The 26,221-nt window shown below is 39.7% G+C and overlaps 1 protein-coding gene across 1 annotated transcript in view; it reads left to right on the top strand.

Moving 5' to 3' along the window:
* ERICH1 (glutamate rich 1) overlaps positions 1-10,167 on the top strand; it is a 65,797-nt gene extending 55,630 nt beyond the window's left edge. Inside the window, exons 4-6 of the mRNA XM_030945227.1 lie at positions 1,827-2,204; positions 4,874-5,068; positions 9,619-10,167. Coding sequence (XP_030801087.1) covers positions 1,827-2,204; positions 4,874-5,068; positions 9,619-9,692 — 647 coding nt within the window. The 3' untranslated portion in view covers positions 9,693-10,167. The remainder of the gene's footprint in view (positions 1-1,826; positions 2,205-4,873; positions 5,069-9,618) is intronic.
* The last annotated feature ends 16,054 nt before the right edge of the window (positions 10,168-26,221 follow it).

The following is a 26,221-nucleotide window of genomic DNA, read 5'->3' as shown; positions in this document are numbered from 1 at the left end:
GTTTCAGACTCTTCATCTCCTCAGGGAAAGGAGTCCTTCTCCTTCTCTGGCCTGGGGTCCAGCCCATGGAAGACACTCCTCCAGCATGAATCCTTCCCATGGACTGCAGCTCTTCATGAACTGCTCGTGTTAGTCCTTTCCCACAGCATGCAGTCCTTCAGGCATGGTTTGGGTCCTCTGTAGGGTCACACTCCTGCCAGCAAACCTGCTCCAGTGTGGGCTCCTGTCACCACAGGACCACAGATGCTGCCAGGAGCCTGCTCCAGCGTGGGCTTCCAGTGAGGTCACAGCCTCCCTCAGGCTTGCACTTCCTCAAGTGGAGGGTCCTCAACAAGAGGATGTGTGCTCCACCATGAACCTCCATGGGCTGCAGGGGCACAGCTGCTTCACCGCGGTCTTCACCGCAGACTGCAGGGAAATCTCCTCTGGCATCTGAAACATCCTTTTCTACTGACCTCAGTTTCTGCAGAGTTGTTTGACTCACATATTCTCACTCTGCTCTTCTCCAGTTTTAATTGCATCTGCACAATAACTTTTTCCCCCTTCTTTAAGTATATATTACATATATATACATGGAAAACTGTGTTACCCCAGAGGCATTACTGCCATCACTGATGACTCAGCCTTGGCCAACAGCAGGTCCATCTTGGAGCTGGCTGACATTGGCTCTGCTGGACATAGGGGAAGCTTCTAGCAACTCTTCACTGAAGTCACAACTGTAGCCCCTGTGACCAAAATCTTGGCATGCAAACTCACTACATAAAAGAAAACTGGAATTCTGCAATCCGTGATGTTTAAATATGTGGGGATTTTGTTAGATCATGAATGAGGGAAGTCCAGTTAGTTAGACAGCAATTATTATAGACGCGAGTATGGACTTCAGCAGCAGTGCACTCAGAGGCAGGATAGTTTTTTGCTTCTGGCCAAATCTTCCTTGGGTAGTGCTAGAGGGGCTAATTGTCAGAAATGAGTGTGTGAGAGGAAAAATCAGTTCAGGGTCAGAGATTACTTTAAAACTTGGGCTTTGTATATAGGGTTAAGATCTGAGTAAAGAAGCACAAAAGCTGTCTTGAAGAGCAAGAGGGACTTATTTCCTGTGACATCAGGCTTTTGAAGAATTAAGTAGTAAGAAAATGATAATGTAGCAAGGGAACAACAGAACCAAGGCAGGCTGTTAAAGAGATTAGAGATTACTTGCCAAGGTCACTGTTGCCTTTCGTGCTTTTCCTATAAAGTTGATGTCCAAAACTGAGCTAGCAGTAAGATATCCCAAAGGAGGAGTATGTTTAAGGAGGAGAAAAGAGATGAGTCAGAAATTTATGCCTGGTGTTTTTAGAGCACAGCACTGTCATGAATGGATATCATCAATATAAACGCTGTCATCTTTCATTGTAAATTATGTACATTCTTCTTGTGTTCTTGGTCAAGTCTACCAGCTGGTGGTGTGGGACTCTTTGGGAAGCTCTCTCACGTCATGTCACCCAGTCTGCCCATACTGGTTTTTGCTCTGGGCATTCTTTTGACCTCACTCTGCATAGAACTGTATTATCTGCCTTAAGAAAATAAATGGGATGTAAAGTATGTAGCATGAAGGAGAATACAGTCTTTATTGAAGGCAGAAGGGAAAAAAGCATGTCTTTTTAATGCATTCAGAAAAGTTGACTTTGACATTGTAGTACTGAAAGACATTGCGAGCGTTAAAGTAAGGTTAGAGCCACTCAGGTATCCCAGAATTTGAAGGGTGTCATATTTCATTGTATGCAGTTCTAAAATGCTTATTACAGATCTTCTTATTTACAGCTCTCATGTCTCTTTTGAATCCGCAGAAGAGGAATATCAAGGGCAAACCAAGAGAAAGCGCATTCGAAGGAAGAAACAAAAGAGCAGTTCACAAATCTCTAGTAATTTCCATGGACAACAAACAGATTTGGGAATGCAAGAGACTGTTGTTCAAGATAATTTACAGCTGCAGCAAACAGACGGTCCCAAAATAAGCAAAAACAAGAGGAGGAAAATGAAAAAGAAGCGACAGAAAGAAAAAAAGAGAGCAGCTGGCTTAATAACAAAAACTACCAGTGTGGATTTTACATACCAGCCTGACAAAAGCAGCAAAGAAGAAGCAGCAGGCTTAAAAGACATAGGTGAAAAGGCAGATAGCATTCTGGACTTCCTGCAGGCGACACAACAAATTTATTTTACTGACAGTATGTACCATTTTCTCCTTTCTTTTCATGAGTATTACCACACAGGGGAAAATGGATATGCATTTATTACTGCTGTAAAGTGGGACAAATCTACTAAAGAGGTGTCTCTCTTGAAGAGAGGCATGTGAGAAGAAGTAAGGCATGTGAGTACCTAGTGTTTGTCCCACTTTCTGGTCTGTACATGAATATGCAAGAATTCATATCAATAGAAAAAACTTGTGGTCCTCTGTCTTTAAAAATATACATGATGTTCCTTCCTCTTCTCCTAAACATTCAAATGCACTTGGGACAAGTGGTTAAAATTCTTTTTCCCCTTTGCAAGCAAATATCCAGAAGGATTACTTGCTTTCAGAGAACTTCAAATAAGGACAATTGCTATCCTAAACTACTTTCATGCTTAGTATCTCTGAACCAATCTAGTTTTCTGAATGCTCTGTGTCTCAGGAGATCTATTTGAATTCTATAAGGAAATCTTGACAGACAGCATGCACAGGAACAGGGAAGATACCATTGGCACTAGGAGAGTATATTAGCATAAAATGCTTGTGAACAAGTTGAATGGGAACTGATGCTCAATGCTCATTCCCTAGTACTTTTAAAAGAATTGCATGGATTTATCCCTAATGGCCTATCCAATGTTCATTGGTCACTGTGGAGCTGAATGGAGAATATTAAATAGCTTACCTACCTGTATTAGTCCATCTTGAGGCAGAGCTGTCAGCTTCTAGTACCGTAAAATTCATCTCTTGGTTACAGAATTACTGTAAAGATGACATCAGGGGATTTCATGTTAACTTTTTCAAGATTTATACATAACATTTTTTTTGCTTACTGTTAAATTTTCCTGCTGCATCAGGTACTAATCCTAGCATTTGAAATCTGTCCTACTTTCTGGCTAAGGTATTTCCATCACCAAAATTAAGAATTTTACTACTTCGCCATATGGCTGAGTAAATGCAAGCTAAGCTACTTGCATTTGCTGTAGTGGAACTCCACAGTGACCAAGCAAGATTGCAAATTCTTCAAGTTCTGCTGTTAATACATGATCCAGAACAGAAACCTGATGAATTGTCCCCAGCTGTGTAGCATGTTGATTTTTAAGAAAGAGTGTTGTTGAACTGCCAACTTTCCTGTAAGTCAAGTTCAGATTTTGGTAGTTTTTGACAGACTGACTGGCTGTAGTTTCAAACCAGCAGATTGGAGTGTTGAGCCAGTGAGGACCTTGGAATCCACAGAGGGGAATTCTTAGTAGAAAGGAATTTCATCTGCAGATGAGATATGACATCTGTAAATCAGAATGCAACTAACTTACTTGTTAGGCAAATCCCAGTTTATATATAGATCTGACATTATGTTGTTTGCCTTTTATAGTTGAATGACTTTAACACTCCCCATTTTTTAAATAAAATTGAAGGCCGTTGCTTTTAGCTGCATTTTCAAACGGTCACATTGGATTATACTTCTAGTACATACGTTAAAAATCTGAATGGCAAAAATTCTGTACTTCTCAGGTGTCTTGCTGGTAAAAAACAACACGTTGCTGGGATTAAAGAGTACTGTATAAAGAATTGTATTGGGTGTGGCTGAACTGGAGCTCATTGTGCACAGCAGCCCTCATAAGTGCTTTGGAAAGGTGTTGATAACACACCAGAGTTTTAGCTACTGCTGGGCAGTGCTGGCATCTTATCAGTGCCATCTCTCCAACATTCCCCTCCATCAAGGGGCTGGGAATGAGCAAGATCCTGGGAGGGGACGCAACCAGGCCAGCTGACCCAGATTAGCAAAGGGATATTCCATACCAGATGACATCAGCTCAGATATAAAAGCTAAGGGAGGGAGGAAGAACAGGGAGGGGCATTTGTTCTTTTACAGTGCTGGCCTTCCAGAGCAGCCACTACATGGGCTGAGGCCATGCTTCCCAGGAAGTGGCTGAACATCACTTGCTGGTGAAAAATAGAGAATAACCCCTTCTTCCTCTTTAATTACGTGTGTGCGAACATCTGCTAGTTTTGGTTGGGTTTTTTGTGGTTTTGGGTTTTTTAGCAAACTGCCTTATCTCAACCTATGAGCTGTTTTTCATCTCATTTTCTCTGCCCTGTCCCACTGGGAAGGGGAGCAATGGAGCATCTTGATGGGCACCTGGCATCCTACCAAGGTCAACCCGCTACAACCATGTGTGTCCTTCTCGGTGGTCTTGCATGTTGCAATAGTTGTTTCTTAAATAAAAAACATAAAGGTGGAATACCAAAGTAGTTGTTTGCCTCCAGAAGTGCTTTGCAGTAGTTCCACAGAGTTGTTCCTTTCTCCAAATGTCTGTGCAGTTCATAATATATAGTGTATAGGAAGCAAAAACACAGTTTTGGCCCCAGTACAGTTTCTTCTTCACACCTTCTTTCTCTGCTAACTTTGAAAATTTGATTCTTCTTGCATTCCTATCATTATGAATCCTCTTGTCTATTTTACTTACTGATTTTTGTAGTTTTTTCTTTTTTTTACCATTGTTTTAATATTTAACAAAAAACGTTTAACAAGCTACTCTTTAGTACCTGATATTTGGTTGTAACTTGTACTAAAAAGGAAGATGCTGTCTTAGGAAAAAAAATTGTAATTAGGAAAATTCTCTGAGTTCACTGAATATTTTTAACATAGTTTTCTAACTGTTTTTGCAGAAAAATCACAATGCAGAGATGCTGCTGTAAATTCAGCAACTGTCCAAGAGCTCTTACAATGTCTTGAACTTCGCACCATCTCTTCCTCAGATGTGACTCATCTGCATCGGCTGAAATCCCTTGTATTACTACAGGATACTGAGAGATTGAAGGATGCTTTGAAACAATTCCAAGAAGAATCTATGATGTCTCCTGGTAGGTTCTATTCACTCATGTTCATACGCTGGTATTTTTGTGTGAATTAAAATTCACACAGCTTTATTTTTTTAATTAAGAAGTTGTAAATAAGGATGTAATAGTAAATATATGCTTATACAAGATATGAAAACATAATTCCCACCAAAAATACAGTGATATCCCTATTTCCCATTTGTTTACAATCAATATAGAAGCTTTTCTCACTTCACAGCAACTACAGAATATGAGATGATTCAAGGGTTTAAACCAATATTTTTAAAATCTGAAATGTTTTAAGATTTAATGATAATTGAAGCATATTTTTAATACATTCCCATGGTAGACTTTTTAAATTGCAGGAATTAACTTGTTTATCTTGGAGATTTCACTCCTCCAGCTAAGAATTAATTTTACATGCATAAAAATCAATAAAACCCATTATTTTTTTTTCTTCCTGGTCCCCACGTGGCTTCTTTAATACACAAACTTTGCAAGCTATACTTTGATTTACCATTTTAGTTTCTAAAGAATACTGTTGATAATGCAAAAATTTAAAGTTACTCTTTGTAACAAATATTATTCTGAAGTCATTCATTAAAAGAAAAATTACTGTGTTACTAAATTTTTTCATGCCTGAGGCACAGGCTCCTTCTGCTCTCTATTATTACCCCTATAATTTTAGTAGAATCTCTTCTTGTACAGTTAATAGTTCTTCAAGTGAATGTGGGATCAGCATGTAGTCCACATGAGGTATAATGACTCATTTTTCATGTAGTCTTCATTTAAACAGTCATTGCTGCTAGTCATTAGAACTTATGTTGCAGCATCAGACCAAAATCTACAATATATGCTGAATTTTCTTGCCTCCCAAAGAATTTAATCAGAGTTGAGAGCAGTTAGCTACAGCATGAGATGATCTCAGCCATTTTAGGTTGTACTTTAAGTCTTTAGAAGAGTATCAGCAGAGATGGTAGCAGTGTGGTAACAGTGTAATTAACATCATAGCCATCAGAGGCTTAGCAACAGCATTCAAAGAAGAGACATATGCTTGTAACTTCATTAAATAATTTACAGCATGATAGTGCCTAAAGATCCTCATCTAGACTGGAGCCTACTGGATGCTGTGTGCTGGACAGAGAGAGGAGAGAATTCCTGCCTGTGGAGTTCAGATCTGATACAGTTTGAAAAGGATGCTCTTAGAGAAGTACACGTGTATTCTTTTAAGGGGAGATATGAGGTATGACAACCCTTTAGGTTCTGATGGATGTGAAGTATCCATCTATACATGGAATTAAATCCTTCTGTGCATTTCAAGCCTACAATCTCTGATCTTAATTACAATCACAGTCTCATTGGATGTAATACATGTGTACAAACCAAGTGGAACTCAGCAGGAATCATGAAAATGTTATTACCCTTTATTGAATGAACTAATTCAGCTTTTCTTGATTAAATCCAAATGGAATTGAAGTGACAACATTTGGGATATTCTTTACAGGCCTTATCTAACTTCTGTACAACACAGTTGGAGTTCTGTTGGGTTTTGGAGCCTTGAGAAAAGTTGCTCTGTTTACTTTTGTATAGCAGAAATGTCAAAATGAAGAGAGAAAACAGAATCAAATTAAAACCCCCTAATTTTCCAGTGTATGTATTCATCACTTAAAAAAGCAAAAGAAAATTTCCTGAGTGATTTTTAAAATTCAATAATGTTTCTGCTGGTGCAGCCTGGAATTGTTTATTCTTCAGTTGATTTTTTCCCTAGTAACTGCTGTCACTCTGAGCTCAATTCTAATCTCATTCCAAGTTCACAGTAGTGTAACCATAGTAGTTTATTTGATATTCATGAGGTGCAACAACATAAGAAAGAGGAAAAATACATTCTTATAAATTATTAAAGGATAATTAAGCACCTGCTAGTCGTTAAGTTTCCTCAGCAGACTTTAAAAAATACATTCTATTTGTAATTATGGAAATTCAGTGAATGAAAATACAATGGTTTGAAATTTTACTTTGAATTAGACCTTTAATTATACTTTTTTTCTTTTTCTGTACATTAGGCTCAAAATCAGGTCATCTTGTCCAGTGTGGGTTTTTTACATTTTAGTTTTCACTCCCAATGAGCAGGTGATAAAAGTTAAGAGTTACAAAGACCTTTGTAATATAATACCTTTCTATAATAAGAACTTGAATTTGTTAGTACACCCTTTGTTGTATTAACAAATTCAAGGTAGAAAGACAAGTTAGGGCTGTTTATGAAGTTAAAAATGCGCAGTACGTAATAGTATTCTCTAATTTTTATGATTTTGTCCTATTGTCTTGAGTTTTCTCTCTTTATTTTTATGGGGATGCGAAGTACTAGAAGGAAAAGTCATTCCATATTAACACGATAAAAACCCTGTGATTTTAGGAAGTTGTATTATTTTTACAAAATAAACATTTTATTCCCTGTAGTTCAGGAAACAGGATATTAACCCTTTTTCCCATCATTATGATTCTACTCAAGACACCATCATCAAGGAGGTAAAGATGGGTGCTATGTTTTGTTCAGTTTTATCTGTAATTCCAGGAAGGGAAGCAGGGAAGCATAAGAAAAAAATAAGAAGTGATGCATCTCTTCATATAAGTGCACATTCTCCACTAGTAAAAGCTACAAATTATCCACACCATTATGTCTTTTATTTCCTCATATATGGATGTTATGGTTTCATCCAACTTTCCACTGGGATTACCAAGTCTCACTTGGCAAGTTTATGCCTACTGATGATAAGGGTGCTTTAGTATAAAGCCACGGGCTGTTCCAGTTCTGCAGATTACAAATTCAAAACCACTAGTTCAATACCATGATTTGGTATTTCCTTTGCATCTCTTAGCTGTTACTCAGATTGAAAATCACAATGCATCCAAAAGAAAAAAGAAACCAGAAACAAATTTCTGTTTTATCTTAAGCTCTTAGATCCCAATTTTTGTAGTCATATCAAAGAAATTCTTATCAAGGGTGATGGTACGGTCTGATAAATTTTGCAGGAAAAGGAAATACTGAGGAAATTCAGACACACAAATTATCAACAATAGCTATTCTTTTTTAACCCTTCATTTAAATGAGAAAAAAATACTTAAACAAGAAAATCTCTATGTTTCAGAGGTACTGGTTGTTCTGTTTAGTTGTCATCCTCCATCAGCTTACCTCATACTTTGTGCTTTAAATGCTCTGTCAAGTTGCCTTTGACCTTGTACCTGAATGATCAGACAAAGGTGAGGTTGGTCAAGAGTGTTTGTGTGAACATGATTATCTAGAGTGTCATTGTTCTCAGTCTGTAAAAGAGAAGAAAATGGTTCCATTTATTTGGTAGTCATTAACAAAAAGTACTTACCTCTACCAAAAATCTTCTGTATGTGCAGGTAAGAGAATGTTTAGAAGTCACATAGACGTGGATTTCTCATGATGGGAGCTTTGCTGAGCTCTGATAGAAAGTCTGTGGCCATTAGCAAAAGGAAGCCAGAGACCTTCATGATCCTCCACAGTGCAGTGGGCAAAGGAGAAGAGCTGTGACTGCAAGTAATGCTCCCTTTGCTGGCTGGAAACTAGCTTTGGAAATGAGAGCTACTTAATTCCCATTTCACATCAATTATTAGAGCATAGGTGATTGCCTAATTAAAAAAAAGTCATTATCTCCTAATTTATGAACTCATTTATGAACTTCTGCTCATCAACTTCATCCTGTTGTCTGTTAACATTTTCCTTTTGTTGGTTGGTTTCAAATCTCTAACATACTCTTCCCTTGTTGCCTAGGAAATTATCACTCATGGCAGAGCTAGAAGCTTCTTTTAACTGCCTTTTTTTGGAGAATTGTCATTTATATAAGTCTTCATTGCAGGGGGAGGTACAGTTTGCAGACCAGAATTAATATAGTTACTGTGTGCCAACAATGCAGAGGCTGGAGATACAGAAGCCTTAAAATGATGAAATTTACACTTTTTTTTTTTTTGAATGAATGAGCATTCAAAGAAAAGGAAATTTGAAAACTGTATTAGCATAATGTTATAGAATCATCTTAAATGTCATTATTATGTGATAAGTACTGCAGAAAATCTTATCATTAAAAATCAATAAAGTCACATAGGTAATCTCTGAATTCAAAGACAGAAGTGATAGCATTTTGAGGCTTTAATGCAGCTATCTGTACAATATGACTCATTCTCAACTGAGTCTTCTAGGTACTATTGTAAGTTAAATAATGATCTGTGAAACTACTCTCCAGACAGAAAGAAGCCTTGCCCATGATCATGTCATTTCAATCTCATTTTTTCTGAATTATTGAATCATAACAAATAGGAAATTTCAGAGTGTATGAGCAAAATTGTGTCTCATACAAATGACTGACCTCCTGAAATAAAATGCACCTGCCTATATAGAAATTGATAGGTATTAGTCTTCGAGGTCCAGCGTGTGCATTGGGTTTAATGAAATGTTAATATTGAATGGAAATAGATGTTTGCACAAGTCTTTTTCTTAGTGTTCAGAAATGTCATGGAGGTATTTCAGGAGGAATGTGTTTTCTCTGTTTCAGATCATGCCAAGGTAGCCACATCTCTGTTTCACTACTGGATTACAGATATACTTCCTGTGAAGAACAGGAAATAAAGCCTTACCCATGTGTCCCTATGCGCAGGATTAAAATTTAATATACGAACTCTTAACCAAGTAGCAATTGTTCAGGAAGAGCAGTGGCAATACATATTCTACACCTTCAGGTAAATGAACAAAAACTCCAAAAGACAGTAAAGGCAAATGAACAAAAACTCCAGAAGACAATAAAGGTATAACTACAGTGTGAATTTTGTGGTGGGTTGGTCAAGAGTATGGCCTGAGTCTTCAGCTGCATTAATATGTACATTTCACTTTAGGATAAAGGACTTGACTGGAATGATAAAGTCTCTATCTGGTATTTTGTTTAAGGAGTATAGTATTATCTTTTTTGTTTGTAAGTTATTGTTCCTTTCTGAAAGTTACATTTCTTGACTTTTTTTTATATCTGCTTGCCTGGAAAACAAAACTATATTTTTTTATATTTAAACCTAAGCAACATTATGTCTGAGAAATGTATTTTTGCTGAATAAACTGCTAAATTGTGGACATTGATACAGTTCTATATGCGTGTCATGTGGGTCATGTAGGTCCTGGTTGGGATTATGCAGAAACTTGAATGGCATTTTCAGAACTACTCCATGACTCAACCTGTTACAATCCAATGGATTTCACCGACTTCAGAGTTATGGTACTGGGTTCTTCCTCCCTGGTTACTGTGTAATCTGTCTGCTGCTGTGTAATATTTGTGCAGTTGAATTTATCCAAGTGTAGATACTACAGTAAGTAAAATCCATGGTTGTAAAATGTTTTGGAATAATGAAGAAAAAAGTGCTTTGTGAGAGGCTCTTCTCTCAGCTGTATCATTCGTCTGACAGGCGATACAGAGCAAACCATGTCTTACATCTAGGTGTGTTAGCTTTGTCATCAGTAAGATAGGGGCAACATATTTAACTTTTCCAACATGTGCTTGCAGATACACTACTGATGAGACTACAAACATTGCATGGGGTTTTTTGCTTTGTTTTTTCTATTTCATTATATTGCCTGATATATCTCATTGCAAGGCATTGGTTTAATGATGCTCAAAATTTGTAACAAAAGTAAAATCATAACTTTTTCTCATTAATTGAAGAAATTAAAAGGGGCTTGGTAATACATCAAATGATTGCAGCTGCAGAAAAACTATTCTTATGGCTAAGGGAGCTTTGTGCAGCTCTGAAGAACTGGAGTTTGGTTTGTATCTGGCAGGAAAGGTATATAAACCAGACTTTGCAGAGGAGAAAGCAGTACTATGTTCCCTGTTTTAATGTTCCCAAATTGCTAACACACAGGCATTAAACTGTAGCTGTGACTTTTCACTGAGATCCTGTGTGCCTCAGTCCCACATCTGGAGAAAGAAGAAAACACCGCTTGAATGTGAAGCACCGAGATACTCTTCTTAACTGACTCATGGGAAATGAATCACTTCATCCTCACTTTAAGGTTTGAATGCACACAGTAAATGAGGCCTAGAAACTGCAAAAAAGGATACACAGCAACTCATTAGGTAAACATCATCTGTTCTGAACACTGAACATGAAAAAAACGAGCAAGGTCATGTAATCAAAGACAGACTTTTGAAACACAAGTACAAAAGAGATCAAATTAGAACCACAGAAATAACTGTAGTGTCTGCACTTCCTGATACTTGAGTGACTGTGCTGAGGGGTTACAGGGCTGTTGCCTGGAGTAAGTCCCAAGACTTGGTAATTCCTCCTCTTTGTCCTCTGGATTCCAGGTTAGTGTACCTGGAGGTCTGGATGTCAGTGTAGGTGACTCCATTTCCAGGCAGGTTTCCACATTTCCAGGTTCAGACAGTAGCAGTGCTCAAGCACATAGGTCAGGGACACACACACAACACTCACTTGGCTGACTACACTCCCTTTGATCCCTTGAATAGCAGCAAAGCCACTCTCCTATCCCTGCCTGGGTCCTGGGCCCTTGTGCCTGCTCTGTGGCTCTCCTGCACACCAGCTAGGCTGGCCTGAAACACACTTCCACACGTTCACACACTCATCTCACAGGCACTCATGCGCTCATGTCACAGCCTTGTTTATTGCTTTGATTTATTATTTCTCTTTCAATGCTTGGCTTTTTCTCATAATCACAGAATGGTTTCTATTTCTCATAATCACATAAAGGTCATCAAATTCCAGCCCCCTTGCCATGGTCAGGGACACTTTCCACTAGACCAGATTTCTCAGTATTAAAGTGATTTTTAAAATTCAACTGAATTTTGAATAGCTGCATATAGATGAACAGATTTTGATATCTTTGCCACACAGAAATATTTTCACAGAATCACAGAATGGGTAAGATTGGAAGGGATCCCCACAGTGGGATCATCTGGTGCAGCTTCACTGCTAAAGCAGGGTAAAATTTTGTACTGAGTAAAAGTTCACAGGTCAAAAAGGTACTTTGCTTGAACCGGGTAATAATGGATAAAAGATTACTTTTGATCTCTCTTTTTTTCCCTTTGCTTTGACCACTGTAAGAGCCTTATATTCTGTGCAGAAATCAGCTGGCCCCAGCTAAGCAAGCCCAGGAGCATTTTCTGAGTGTAGCCAGTTAGTTAGTGACATGTGGTGTCTTTGCAAATGATCTGTGGGAGCAGGTGAATCTTAGACTTACCAAACCTGCCACAGTTGCACTAACAGGGATTTTGAAGAGGTTAAAGTATGCTAAGAGTTTAGAAAATTGGACCAAATTCAAGAAGATAAATTGTAGATTGTTATTGGAGATAAATGCAATTGCATATTTGTTTCTGAAACAAATGTGTCAGACAGTGATGTGCTGAACTGCAATATGCATGAAGACACTTAAAAGCAATGCACAAAAGAACACAGCAGAAAGATCTAGATTAAAAGCAAAAGAAGTGGACATTACTCATCATTTAAATTAGGCAGTGTAATAAAAACGGCAGCAGGTGCATATTTGACATTCTATTTGCAGTCAAAAGGATTTCATACATCACAGTTTTAATACCTAGTCACCCTTCTGCACTGCTTCTCTAAAGAAATGGTGCTCAATCTCCTTACAGTGTCTCAGGTTTATTGAAGCAGTGGTATCACAATGTGGCTGAGATATGAAAACTGAAAAATTTAAATTAATATCCACCAGTGAACATTGTTCTTCATTTCACTCTACATGTCTCCTTCAACATAGCAATGAAACATTTATCCCTCTAGATTTTCATTCTAAATTTATAAGTGGTAAAGGATATGGCCTTGAATTTTTGCTTCTTCAGCATCATTCAGTTTAATGAATGTGCTGCATCATGTGGAATTACTGAAACATAGAAGAGTTTTTAAAGTGGATTTTGCATCAGAATACTTCTGGCTAAACTGTACCGACACTGTTATTAGCATATTTCAAACTTCCCCGAAGACAGAACTTTAAAATTTTGGGTTTAAAACCTACATGGAGCCCAAGAGTAGGAAGAATTTAAGGATCAAGTGGAAAGTAATTGTGTGTGTCTTCAGGGGTTAACTTTCTAGTTTCCATTATTGAGCAGTGCACAGTAAGTCAGGAGCAGCAGCACAGTGGGACAGAAGTGTGCTCAGAGAGGCAGTGGTCCCTGACCAGCATGTACAAGGAAGAGCACAGGGGCTGAAGTCACTTGAGACATCTGTAGTGGCTTGTAAGCTGGTTAGTGCATGTGTGTGCAAGGGTATGAGTTCAAAGCCATTATCTCTACATATAGGTACATGTTTTATTGTTAAAATTGCCTGCAAGCCTTAATTTTTCTCCTTTGTGGATATATAATTTGGGAATCAATCTCTAATGTTACAGATTTTTACTGCTTTGTAATTGGTGCAATATTTTAGGTAGTGCTTTACAATCGTGTAGAGTTATAAATTCCATAATGCATTTTCCATGACAGCTGGCTTTTCTCTCCTGCACCCGTGTAGGGAGTTACTACTCAATAGGCTGAGTGTCTGAAATGACACTGGGGGGAAAAATATTTCAAACCCCCCCCCCAGAAAACAAGGAAGGAAAAAGTGGTAATGGCAGCATGAAGACAGAAGAATTTTAAGCTTTCACCAAAGAAAACTTATTCACCTACTAATAATACCATGTATATCACAAAACCAGTCCATAGATGTGGAATGGAAAGAGATGTGTGTTATGCATGTACAGTATGCTACACATTGGGCATAGTAATAGAAGGTAGTTTTGCAAAAGATGTCAATCTGTAGGATTGGGAAAATATATTTAGGGAAACTTCAGGTTTTAGCTATGCATGTTTTGCAGTTAATTGCATCAGCCCTGGATTGCTCCTAAGGAGGGCTGTATTGCATATGTTTATGCAGCTAATTAAGCTTCACTTTTTACTGCTTTATCTTCTGCATTGCTTTTGAGTAAATTTTGTTTGTTGTTTTAAACTGTTCGATGTATGCAGGCTTAGGGGGAGGGGGGGACATAGGTATTTTAGAAAAGCAGAAATTTAGATGCTGTATTTGTTTACTGTCTCTAAGAATCTAGGAAAAAACTATATTCTATGATTATTTGAAACTGTATATGCACCATAGTCAGTGAAGGTCAAATATATAGCTTTAATAAGGCTATTGTCTAAGTTGAATGCTTTAACTTTGCATAATTAATAGTCTGTAGTCATTTTAATGCACCCCATACTCTGGTAAAGTGTATAAGCAAGCTGTAGTTCTCTTTTACATTATTACTGCAAGGTTACGTCCTGTTTTAGGATACATAATGGACAAAAAAGAAGTGTAATCTAAGATTGAAGAGGAGTACACAAAAACAGAAGGAACTTTTTCTTTTGCATCAACTCTAGGCTGGTATAGGTTGCATCAAATAGGGGCTGATTTTCTTCACTTTCAAAGTCTTTGCCAGTCCTCTCCATCCCTCATTCAGTGCACAGATGATTCCTCCATCCCTGCCAGTCTCTGGTATTAATTTCCATCACCCATTTGGCATACTTTCAGATTTGCACATTTGTGCTTTTTCCCCAGAATGCTTTCCACAACTGTACAGCACAATCTTTCCATTGTCTTCCTTCCCTTCTATAAAGCTCTGTTTTACTGTGGTCCTGCCCAAAACCTTGGCCAGAGCCCCAAGCCTGGTCAGTAGGGTGCCAGGACAACTGCCTGTTGTGCTGACTAATGCTGCCTTACTGTCTATGTACTCCCACATCAATCTCCCTGTTTTCTCTGCTGTTTCCTCCTTTCCTAAATCAGCAGCAGTTTGATGCAGGTTTGCCCTGCTGCACAGCACCAGTGCAGCCAGTTCTGTCACCTCTGAGATGACAGGGTGCTCAGAAAATGCAATAGACCTGTCTACAGTGGAGAACGTGCTTGAACCTGTGGGCAAGGCTGCTGATAGTTTAAAGTGGCTTCATAATTTCACATTGTACATGTGATCTGTCTGGTAAAATGGGGACCTGGTTCTCCCCAGCAGGTGCTTTGGAGGCAATGTTCTGCATCTTGCTAAGGAGAGCTTGGAGGGATGCAGTCATTCCTCCTGACTTCACATGTCTACAGTGTAGCTTTTACCATCTGAGCTGCCCATCCTAAAGAATTTCCTAATCACTGGGATTAAATAGCTGGATATAACTGACTGCTGCTAGACATCTACTTTAGAATTGGAACAATGGTACCAGTGGGAGAACTTAGTGCTTCATGTTGTCTGGTATGAAAGCGTAAATAGGTTAGTCATGAAAACATCTGCATTGCAGGCATCCGGGTCTGGTTAAAAAAAAAAAGAAAAGAAAAGAAAAGAAAAGAAAAGAAAAGAAAAGAAAAGAAAAGAAAAGAAAAGAAAAGAAAAGAAAAGAAAAGAAAAGAAAAGAAAAGAAAAGAAAAGAAAAGAAAAGAAAAGAAAAGAAAAGAAAAGAAAAGAAAAGAAAAGAAAAGAAAAGAAAAGAAAAGAAAAAAGGAATGAAAAAAAGATCATTTACTGCACCTGAGAAAAGGACAGGAATGTGCATGTTGCATGGCCAAAACATCACTTACTCCTGACACAAGCTCTTTCAGCTTGGACAGGCCTCTCCTCGATGCTTTCATGTCTTCTTGTGGGAAGCTACTGCCTGCGAGTGGTAAAAAGGGAAGGGAGAAGAAGAGTAAGGAGGTGTTGTACAGCTGTGCCTGGAGTTCACCCAACACAAGCTGAGGAGATGCTTCTCCTGTTCTTCTTGTTCCCTTTGTGTATGTGCACAAAGCCTCCACTATTTCTCAGGCAGACTCAGTAAAAGTTTGCTGTGTGATTCCTCCTCCCAGTGACAATGATCAAGTGGAAGTGACTATATATATATGCTCAAAGAAAGATTAACCATTGCTAGGAATATCAAACTGATCAACCATTACCTGGATTCTACAGAAGGAATATGGTTTCTTGAGAATCACAGGTGTAATCACTGAACTCTGTAGACATAATGATAACTATTTGATCTCCGGCATGTGGCAGCTTAAAATGAAGGTCATGTTGAAATCTGATTGGAATTCAGGGAAAGCTGCTTGGCTTATTACCATGGCTATACTGCTGGATTCTATTTACATTAGTAAACAGTTTAAAATACTTGACATGTTTCAATTAAATCTGTGATTGCAAGCTGACAGACCAAAGTTCATTGATTTTTCCAGCCACATTAAACTAAGTACATGGCACAGTGTTTCATTTAGCCTGTCTGCTTAACCCTTTCACCTTGATTCAATTACTCAGAATAAAATTAATGTGTAAAATATTAAATAACTCTAAATTTCTAAATTAGAAGGCATTTCAAGAATATATTCATCTCTATGGCTTCTGACATACTTTTATTACTGTATGATTTACAATTTGCTATGGGTCATGTTGTTATCCAGATGGAAAAAGTCAGTCAGAAAGTTTTTTCTCTATATTCATTCAGTAAATTGATAGATTTGTGGAAAGGAAGACTGAAAAGGACATGAGATTATCTTCTCTGACCCCATCTAGATCTCTGGTCATAAATTTTCCCTTTACTTCAGGGCAAAGACCAGTCTGACAAAGGCCCAATTTGTGGTTTTTGCTAAAGCAAGGCATGTACAGAGACAGGCCATCTTGATTTAAGGACATCAAGGAATGAAGATTTAGCCCCTTTTTAGTCATTTATTCCAGTACTCAATCACTTTCATGCTTAGAATCATGTGCCTTTTTTTTAATTTCAGTTTTTCTAGATTTAACTTTCAGCCATTAGTTGTTGGTATGATTTTCTTCACTAGATCAAGTAGTCCCTCACTACTTCCTGTGAAAGTTTTTGAACTCTGTAATCAAGCTACAAGGCAATCTTCTTTTTGACACCTTAAGTATTATCTCTTTAAACAATTTGATTTAAAGCATTTTCTATAGCTTCCGGCTTGGTTTTGTGACTCCCTCATACATTCTCCATTTTTTCCCCACCATTTGAGAAACAACCCTGCTGGAACTGAGCATAGAAACTTAGCATTCATTTAAAATCTCAGAAGTGCCAACTTTTGTACTCACTGTTTCATTGGTTTTAGATCAACCTCTTGACATAGGATTATATAGGAAGACCATGTTAAATTATTTTTAATAGTAGACAGGTGCTCATGAGATTTATTGCTATCCAGGATTTAGTCCTTGGTTGCACACTTCGTGTTTGTAAATGTTAGTCTTTCTGTTTGGCTGTATTAACTTCAATTTTTTTTTCAGTATGTGTAGATTAGTAAATGATGGATCATTTTGTGTGCCTGTACTGCTTTCATTAGTATTGACTATCTGCTGGTCTTCATGACATCTGCAGATTTTACCATCAATTATTACATTTTCCTCCATATCATCAGTAAAAATGCTAAACATGTTCATTCCTAGTATTAATCTTCATGGGATTTAGAGAGAATTAACATTATTCAGTCATGATTCCATATTTGTACCTTCTTTTTGAAAACAGAAAACTGAAATAATTTAGTGGATTTCTAATGTATTTAGCATGTATTTATTAGATTATGTGCTTTTTGTTTTGATCAGAAAGTCGTGTGGCACTAGGTGTAATAGTTGTCAACAACTGAAGTTTCTTCAGTTTTCTACAAAAACATGCTTTAATTTTTCAGATAAGGATAAGAACCCAAACTAAAGACACTGTACAAAAAACAAAAACCTCTAAAATTGTGTTTTATAATATGTTTAGGGGGAACAGAACAGTTGAAAAATACTCAAAGTAAATATCCTCTCAAATTTATCTTAGGTGTTTTCAATTTGTTGTTCTGCAAGGAATGATTTACATTAGTTAAGAATGATGATTGTGTAAGATTCCTCATTTTTAAACATCAAGGGAACATTCATATTTTTTCCTTTTCCTGCAAGGTGTGATCCACAGCTTCAGTTACAAAGGTGTCTATTGTTTGCCTTATCTGTTGTGTTGCATTTCTTCTGGCTGATAATTGAGGCAAGATCCCTGCAACGAGTTCATTAAGTGCTGATGAATAAACCAGATTTGAGATGTAGAAGTTTGCTTGCGAATTTGCATTCACAGCTTTATAGTGGGATATGTAAATTTTCAGTTCCTTACAGAAGCAGTTCTCTGAGCAGATTTCCAGGCTGCAGCACAGGCATGTTAAATGCTGTGCATGGCTATCCAAACCCTAAGATACAATCAATGTAAGGATTCATCAGAATTATTAATTGAACTGTGGCTGTATAAGACCTTGCAGACGAACAGCATAGAGCCTTCAGCTCCCAGGATCTGGCTCATTGCTAATGCACAATGCCTTGCAGGATTCCAAAAGTTCCTGCAACTCTCCCCTACACTAGAAGTCTTAGGGGGAAAAAAGCAGTATTTCTGTCAAAATGTCCTGGTACTATCCTTTCTTCCAGTCTGATTCTTTTTTCCATAAGCAAAAAACATCAAGTTTTACTATCAAGCCAAAACCAGTTCAGGTGTCTTTGTCAGGGTACCTGAGGCATAAAGACTTTGCTGACTGTTGTGTTTCTAAAAGTCCCCTCTCCGTCTACTTTTTCCATAATTTGCAAGGTGTTGCAAAGTGAGAAGTGATCTTGAACAACCCTGCAGGTACCACAGGGTGGGAATTTGAACATGGGCAGATCATGGCAAGCAGCAGGCAGCAGTGCCTTACTGAGGTGGTGTGAACAGATGAGAAGGAGACACAAGTGTAGCTTTTCCTTGTAGATTGTGATGGTGACCCACAGACCCACTGTGCTCTGTGCTTGACAGTGTTCTTGTGGGTAACCTGAGACCTTTATTTTCAAATGAGGGCAGTGGAAAACTTAGGAGGTAAAAGTCACAAAGATGAGATGACACTGAGCAAGTATTTCCAAGAGGATCATTAGTCTTTTGAGAAGAAACTGTGGGTCCTCTCTGTCAACCTTGGTGCAGCTCCAGTTGTGCAAGGCTGATCACAGGAATCACTAATGTCCTGAAATCACAGTTGTGTGGTACAGGAGTCTCTTGAATGGTATTTAGCTTGAAGCTGACCAAAGAACAAAGTCTCAAATTATACAAAAATCATAAAACTATATTTTAGAAATCCAAACTAGAAACTAGGCCAGACTTTGTCACTCTTTTCTTTGTGAATGTGGTCTGGTTTAACCACATTCAGCTCTCTCTCCCCGATAGCAAGACAGGGAGAAGAATCAGAAGAGCAGAAGGGATGTTTAAAGATAGTTTAATAGGAAAAGCAAAAGCCACACGCACAGAGAAAACAAAAGAAGAAATAAATTTATCACTTAACACAGGCAGGCAGGTGTTCAGCCATCCCCAGGGAAACAGGGCTCTCTCACGTGTAACAGTGACGAACAGTGACAAACACCATCACTCCAAATGTCCCCTCCTTCTTCCCCCAGCTTTCCATATTGACCATGACCCCATATCCCCGGGTCAGTTGGGATCAGCTGTCCCCTCCCAACACTCTGTGCACCTCCAGTCACCTCACTGCTGGGGTGAAGTGAGGAACAGAAAAGGCCTTGAGTGTTTGAGCAATGCCAGCAGCAGTGGAAATATCCTTGTATTACTGTAGTAGGTTGACCCCAGCTGGTCACCTACTGGGGTGACCAGGCACCCACCAAAGCCTCTTTCTTGCTCCCCTCTGGGGAGCAGCTGGACAAGGGACAGAAAATATAACAAAGGGTTCATGGGTTGAGATGAGGACCAGGAGAGATCACTCATCAAATAACATCACAGGCAAAACAGACTCAACCTGGGGATATTAAATGAATTTATTAATAAGAAAATCAGCAGGATAATGAGAAGTGAAATAAATCTTAAAAGCACTTTGCCCCACCCCTCCCTCCTTCCCAGCTCTACGTCTTGCCCCAGCAGTGCAGGGAGGTGGGAATGGGTGTTATGGTCAGTTCATCCCAGGTTGTTTCTGCTGTTGCTCAGGGAGAGGAGTCCTTCCCCTACTCCAGCTTGGGGTCCCTCCTACAGGAGACAGCTCTCTATGAACTTCTCCAACGTGAGTCCATCCCACAGGTGTCAGTCCCCCCCAGACTGCTGCAGGACAGGTCACTCTTCCACAGGGTGCAGTCCCTCAGGCACACCCTCTTCCAGCCTGGGTCCCCCACAGGGTCCCCACTGGTAAGCCTGCTCCAGAGTGGGCTCCTCTCTCCACAGCCCTGCAGGACCCTGCCCAGACCCTGCTACAGGACAGGCCTCCCACAGGGTCACAGCCTCCTCTCAGGCACCCCTGCTCCAGTGTGGGTCTCCTCCATGGGCTGCAGGCGGATCTCTGCATCCCTGTGGGTCCCCATGGGCTGCAGGGGCACAGCTGCCTCACCATGGGCTGCACCAGGGGCTGCAGGGGAATCTCAGCCCTGGTGCCTGGAGCACCTCCTGCCCCTCCTGCACTGACCCTGGTGTCTGCAGGGCTGTTCCTCTTACGTACTTTCACTCTGCTCTTCTCTGGTTTTATTATATATCTATTATACCTGTGCAATAACCTTTTTTTGCCTTCTTAACTATCTTATCACAGAAGTGTTACCATTTTTCCTGACTGGCTCTGCCTTGGCCAGCAGTGGTGCCATCCTGGAGCTGTCTGGCATTGGCTCTGCAGGACATGGAGGAAGCTTCTGGCAGCTGCTCACAGGAGCCGCTGCTGTAGCTCCTGCACTGCCAAAATGTGGCTTCACAAACCCAATACAATTATCAATCCTGCTTTCAGCATAAATCCAAAACAGCCCCACAGCAGCTATTGGGAATTAACCCAATTAACCCTACCCCAGTGAAAACCAGCACTCCACACCAGGATATGCACACCACCTGAAAAACCTACCCAACCAAAGCATTCTACTGACAGTGGTTCTTTCTCTTCTTTGGCTTCAAATCTGAGTCCATGGACCTCAATATTACCTCAGTGCATGGATTGGTGTGCTGGCAATGCATTATGCCCTGCAGCATTCCTCATCCCCTTCCCAATCCTGCAGCCTGAGCTTTTGAACAAGAGTCATTACAACAGGGGTGCTGTGCTCTGGGATGCCCTGAGGCAGCAGAAATGTCTGCAATCCAGCTCTCAGCTCAAGAGTATTGTGCACCAGGATACTCACAGTAAAACTGGCAATATTGCTTTGGTGCAGAGGCTTCCTCCAGGCACCCACAAGACAGATGGCTTTATCAGCACACAGCCATTCACCTCTGCATTGCAATTGGGAAGAAGTACAAGCAAATTTCCAACTATCTTTGCTAAGCAATTTTACAGCTGTCTATCTGAAATTAAAGCACCCTCTCTTGGTTGTGCTTTGCATTTTTATAGTGACTAGCAATCTTCTTTCTACAGTGTTACACTCAGCCTTCCACTGGGCTTCTGATGCCCACAAAAATATGTGACACTAAGTTAATGAAGATGAGTGCTTCAGGCTGTAGGGAACGAAGCAAAGGAGAAATCTGTGTAATCTGTGTAATTGGACACTTCTACAGACACTGTAAAAAACAAATCATCTCTAGCAGGGAAAGGCTTTTGTGTACAAGTTCATAGGAAGGTACTGATCTGCCCTTCATGGAAAGTCTTTGTAGAACCTATACAAAGGCAGCTTCCCACCCACAGCCCATGAGTCCCATTCCTCCTGAACTGCAATGCTCAGGTCTTTGAATAGGTGTGATCCAAGGACTGAAGCAGTGGGTTTCTCAGTACCTGAGTGTCTGTCCCACTCAAATGAGTGGGAATCCATGAACACATCTCTGAAGTTGGAGTGATTTTCCATCTGACTCAAAACTAGTCAGAGGTAAGTTTGAAGATGAAGGAATCAGGGCATGTGCACCCCCTGGCAATTGTAGTACCTGTGCTCTGGTTTTCAAATGAAGCTGACTCCAGCTTCCCATACACGAGAGGTAAGAGTGAAATGTGCTTAAAGAGTAGTACCACCTCACCATCAGGGAAAAGCAGAGGACAGAGATTTCTATAAGCTATGATGTGGGAGGAGTTTACAGTCAGCTCTGAAAGTAACTTCCAGGTGGGAGAGTTTGCCACTGCAGTTCTTAACTCATGGAGAAGCTCTGCTCTGAAAGCAGTCTCTGCATCCAAACTGAAAAAGTCAATGTCTGATAATCTGTAAAATTCTTGTTGACAAGGCTGTGATGCAGGAAAGAGGTAAAAAACTCAAAGAGTTGGTTTTTTTTTTTAACCTTTGTATCTTAGTGCAGTGAATCCACATTAATTTTCTGATTTGGAGTAGGAAGATGGAAGAAGCCCTCCCTCTGAGTTAGAAGAGGAAATCCCTACAGGCTGTATTTTGATCCTTGATTTGCCTGGGAAGACTATGGAAATTTTGGTAACAACACAGTAACATGAGAGGGAGAAGACTCCATCCAGAGGAAGGAGGAAAGCAGGGAAGAAGAGTGGGAGGACACACACAACTTTAAGAGGCCTGTTTGCAGATTCTTCGTAAAGAAACTTTTCCTACTTTTTTTGCCCTTTCCTGTAACTTTTCTAAGTCTGCTTCATCCTTTCAAAGATGAGAGAACAAAAACTGCCCATGTTATTAAAACTGTTGGTTCACCACACATTTGTTGAACTGTGCTCTGGGTTTTTTTCTAGTCCTTTTCAAATAATTTAGTTGCTTTTTTGACCCTTCACTGGGTATGGAGCTGACATCTTCATGGTAATGTTTTTTAATTTATGAACAGATCTTATCAGTTTACGTAATTATGCCCACCATTTCACAATATCCTATGTGGAATTTTATCTGCCATTTTATCTCAAGTTGTGCATGATCATAGTGCTTTTCTGCAGCTTTGCACAGTCAGCTTTTGATTTTAATCCCTGTGATAACTGTAATGGAATCAGCAGTCTCTGTTCTCCCATTATTCATCACCTTTTCCAGGTCATTTAAGACTTTGCTGAGCAGCACAGATCCTGGCAAGAAGTCCCAAAGGATTGTGTTGGTGGTTTCCTTCCAGTGGGAAAACCGCATTCCTACTTCTTTTTTTTCCAAATTTTTAAATTGCTCATTCATTTAAATTAGGATCTTCTAAGCTCATGACACTTCCTTTTTAAGGGCTTTCTTTTTCTCCATCTAATTGTAAAAATGTACTTTAATACACCTTGTTTGCTTATTTGCCAATTCCTCAAAAAAATGCCAGTTGGCTTGTGATGTCCTCTTTTACGGATGCTTAATGGAGTGCTTCCCAATACATTTGTCCATGCTCATTCTCTTCCTTGCAGTGGCTTCTATTGATTTGCTAAACAAGGACATCATATTCACTCATCTGTAGCTCCTCAGATCACCCCTGGAATCCTTTGTAGCAATCAGTCATTTCCCCACCTTCCCATCCTGACCCAGAGGATTCCCAGGGAGAGGTTTCACACTGCGGCTCGCAGCGGTGTCATTTCATCCCTCAGTTGGTTTGGAGCTCTTAGGTGAATTCCATCTGGTCCTAGTGAGCTGTTAGGGTTGTGCTCTGGGAATTGTGATCTTTGAATCAGTGATCCTACTTAAGTGCAAATGCTCACTGCTCTGACCCTCATTTTGTTTTCCACTCCCAGATGATTTGAATTCTGTTCTAGTAATTTCTGCTTGGCCTCACAGTCAGACATTCACAACATCAGAATAAAAACCACCTAATGAAAAATTAAATATTGTAGAAGTGGTGCTCTTTGGATTAATGTATTTGTCATGCTTTATTTCATATTTATTGCATAGATTTTTTTACTCCCTTATGGAGTTGATGAAAGAATCCTGCAGTGTTCAGCTTGAGACTTCACAACATAAGACACATACCTTTACCAGGATTATGCCTAAAAATAGACTACAAATAGTGTTAAATAGCCACAGCTATGCTTACAATGCCATGCCAGAACTAATAGATGTCTGTTTAAGGGATTAGAACATTTAAACTGGACAGCAGACTGTAAAGAATGAGAACCATGTGTAATCAGCAATGTGAAGGCAATTGCAAGGAATCAAAACAAGGGAACATACCAGAAAGCATGCAAGAACAAAAATTCAGCTAGCAAGGTTCCCACTAGAGCTCTGTGATTTAATTTAAAGCTTTGAAAGATTTTCTGTCAAACTTGGAAAGCTCAAGTAATTTATATCTTCTTATATTTCAGTTTAAAGTCTTACAAGGGAATTTACAGACCTTTTGTGGTTTTGGTGAACTAATTCACTAGCCTGTTGCATTGGAGACACACAGCGTTCTGCAAAATATATCCAGGATTAATCAAAGCATTTACAGTTTCTAAATCAGAAACCATTTTTGGATGTTACCAACCCAGATATCCATTGCCACTAAATGTAAGAAAATTCCCTAGGAGACCACTATGAAAGACTTTACAACCTCTGGATGTTTAGACCCATTTTCTAATTCACTAATGGTGAATGTCAGTAAAATTCTACATTTTCATAATAGCTCTACATCTCATCATTTTAACTGTTATCACGTGTAGGAAAAGTTCCAGCCCCTCCAAAGAGATTGTACAGGGTTGTTTAGAAGGTGGTACAGGTGCTTTTGTAGAATTCATTACTCACAGTTTATAAAGCCATATGGAATATAGTAATTTAGACAATTTTATTGCCTGAAAATTTTGTTTGAAAGGCACAGAGAGGTACCAATGAAATGACTGGCTGAAGTTGTACTTCTGTTGTAAAACAGTGCTTTAGAATTAGAACCAAAATTGTGGTCATGCTTTGAATGTATTTGTATCTTCTTAGAATGAATCCTTCTTAGAATTAATCCTGTTCCAGAGTCCTGGCACCCCAGATATCCCCACTGCAGCCATAATTTCACACTGTGACTGTGCTCTGAAACAAATGAAACATATCCCTAAGTTCCAGAAAAGCCCAGCATGCTGTATGTTAGGGTTGGTCACACATACAAAATAGCCATCCAGCCACCTTTGCAAGCCATCCAGCCATTCACAGGCATGGAATGAAAGGCCCAGCCTCCTGTCCCCATTTGCCGTACTAGATACCTGGAGTTACATGTCAGAAGGCTGCTTGCTGAGCTCTCTCACTCCCTCGGGACTCGGCGTGTGTGCAACAGGGCTGCAGTGTGGGAGACACACGAGGAAAGAGAACCCTGTGCAATAGTTGGTTGCACATGCATCTGCTTATGGGCAGTTTTACTCATGAGAAAATTTCCCAGCAGCAATACAGCACTTCCAGAATAATCTGTCCAGCTTTTTACAAACAAATTCAGATTCCAAGGACCCTGGGCTGTGTGTATATGTGCAGTGAGCAGGTTACAATGGTTACACAGGTCAGTTTCTGTGCACTTTGTGTCAAGATGCAGAAGATATCCAGGGTGCTGTGATGAAACCTGGCATGACTTGGAACCCCCTGCAGATGGAATGAGAGATGCCTTTGAGGACATGGAGTAGAGTCCAGCTTTTAGCCTCATCAGCCACAGAAGCAGCAAAGGACACAACATGAAGAGTTCTCATCACAGATTGTAATAAAATTTCTCATACCAGCTCTCACAGTGAAAAACACCCACTCTGGATAGCCAGCCAGGAACACATGTTCATCCTGGCATGGAAGCCAGTATCTGGTGGGTGTCTTGATGTAGATACCCATTTTAGTGGACTTTAGGGAGTAGAGCAGAATGAGAGAACATGCCTTGCTCCTTAACAAGCTTGCTCCTCTTTGCTCCTAAGCAGATGGGAAATTGCAGGTTGTTCACAGGAAAGAGCCCAATGCCTTGTTTCTTGCAAAATAGCAGCCACTGTATGTCACTCCTTTAGAGCAAGGAATAATCTGTCATGGATTAAAACCAGCTAAGTGCTGCACACAGTCAGAGGAGTGCACCATGCATGGTGGTCTTAACTAATGATTTGTCTTGCAACTCATGTATCCAGACACATCCACAGGGGTGCCATAGGCCTCCCACCTCAGATCAGCAGTGCCTTGGTAGCAGAAGAATGGCTTTATGTTAAGGGATGATCTCCACCTTCTTCACAAGCTCTCAGGACTGCATTGCAGGTCCTTCAGTGCGCTACCCTGCTCATGGAGTGTGTGTGCTCAAACCTGGGACATGGCAGGACAGGGCATTGCACTTGGTGAGGAAAAAGGAACTCTGTTACTGTTTCCAGGGTTAACTGGGACTCTGGACCTGTGTGGAAGTCTGTCCACTGCCTGCCAGATATGAGCCTTCCCAG

The sequence above is a fragment of the Camarhynchus parvulus genome, chromosome 3 (genome assembly GCF_901933205.1).
Source record: "Camarhynchus parvulus chromosome 3, STF_HiC, whole genome shotgun sequence".
NCBI lineage: Eukaryota > Metazoa > Chordata > Aves > Passeriformes > Thraupidae > Camarhynchus > Camarhynchus parvulus.
Note: the sequence above shows the minus strand (reverse complement) of the source record. Positions and strands in the feature narration are given on the sequence as shown.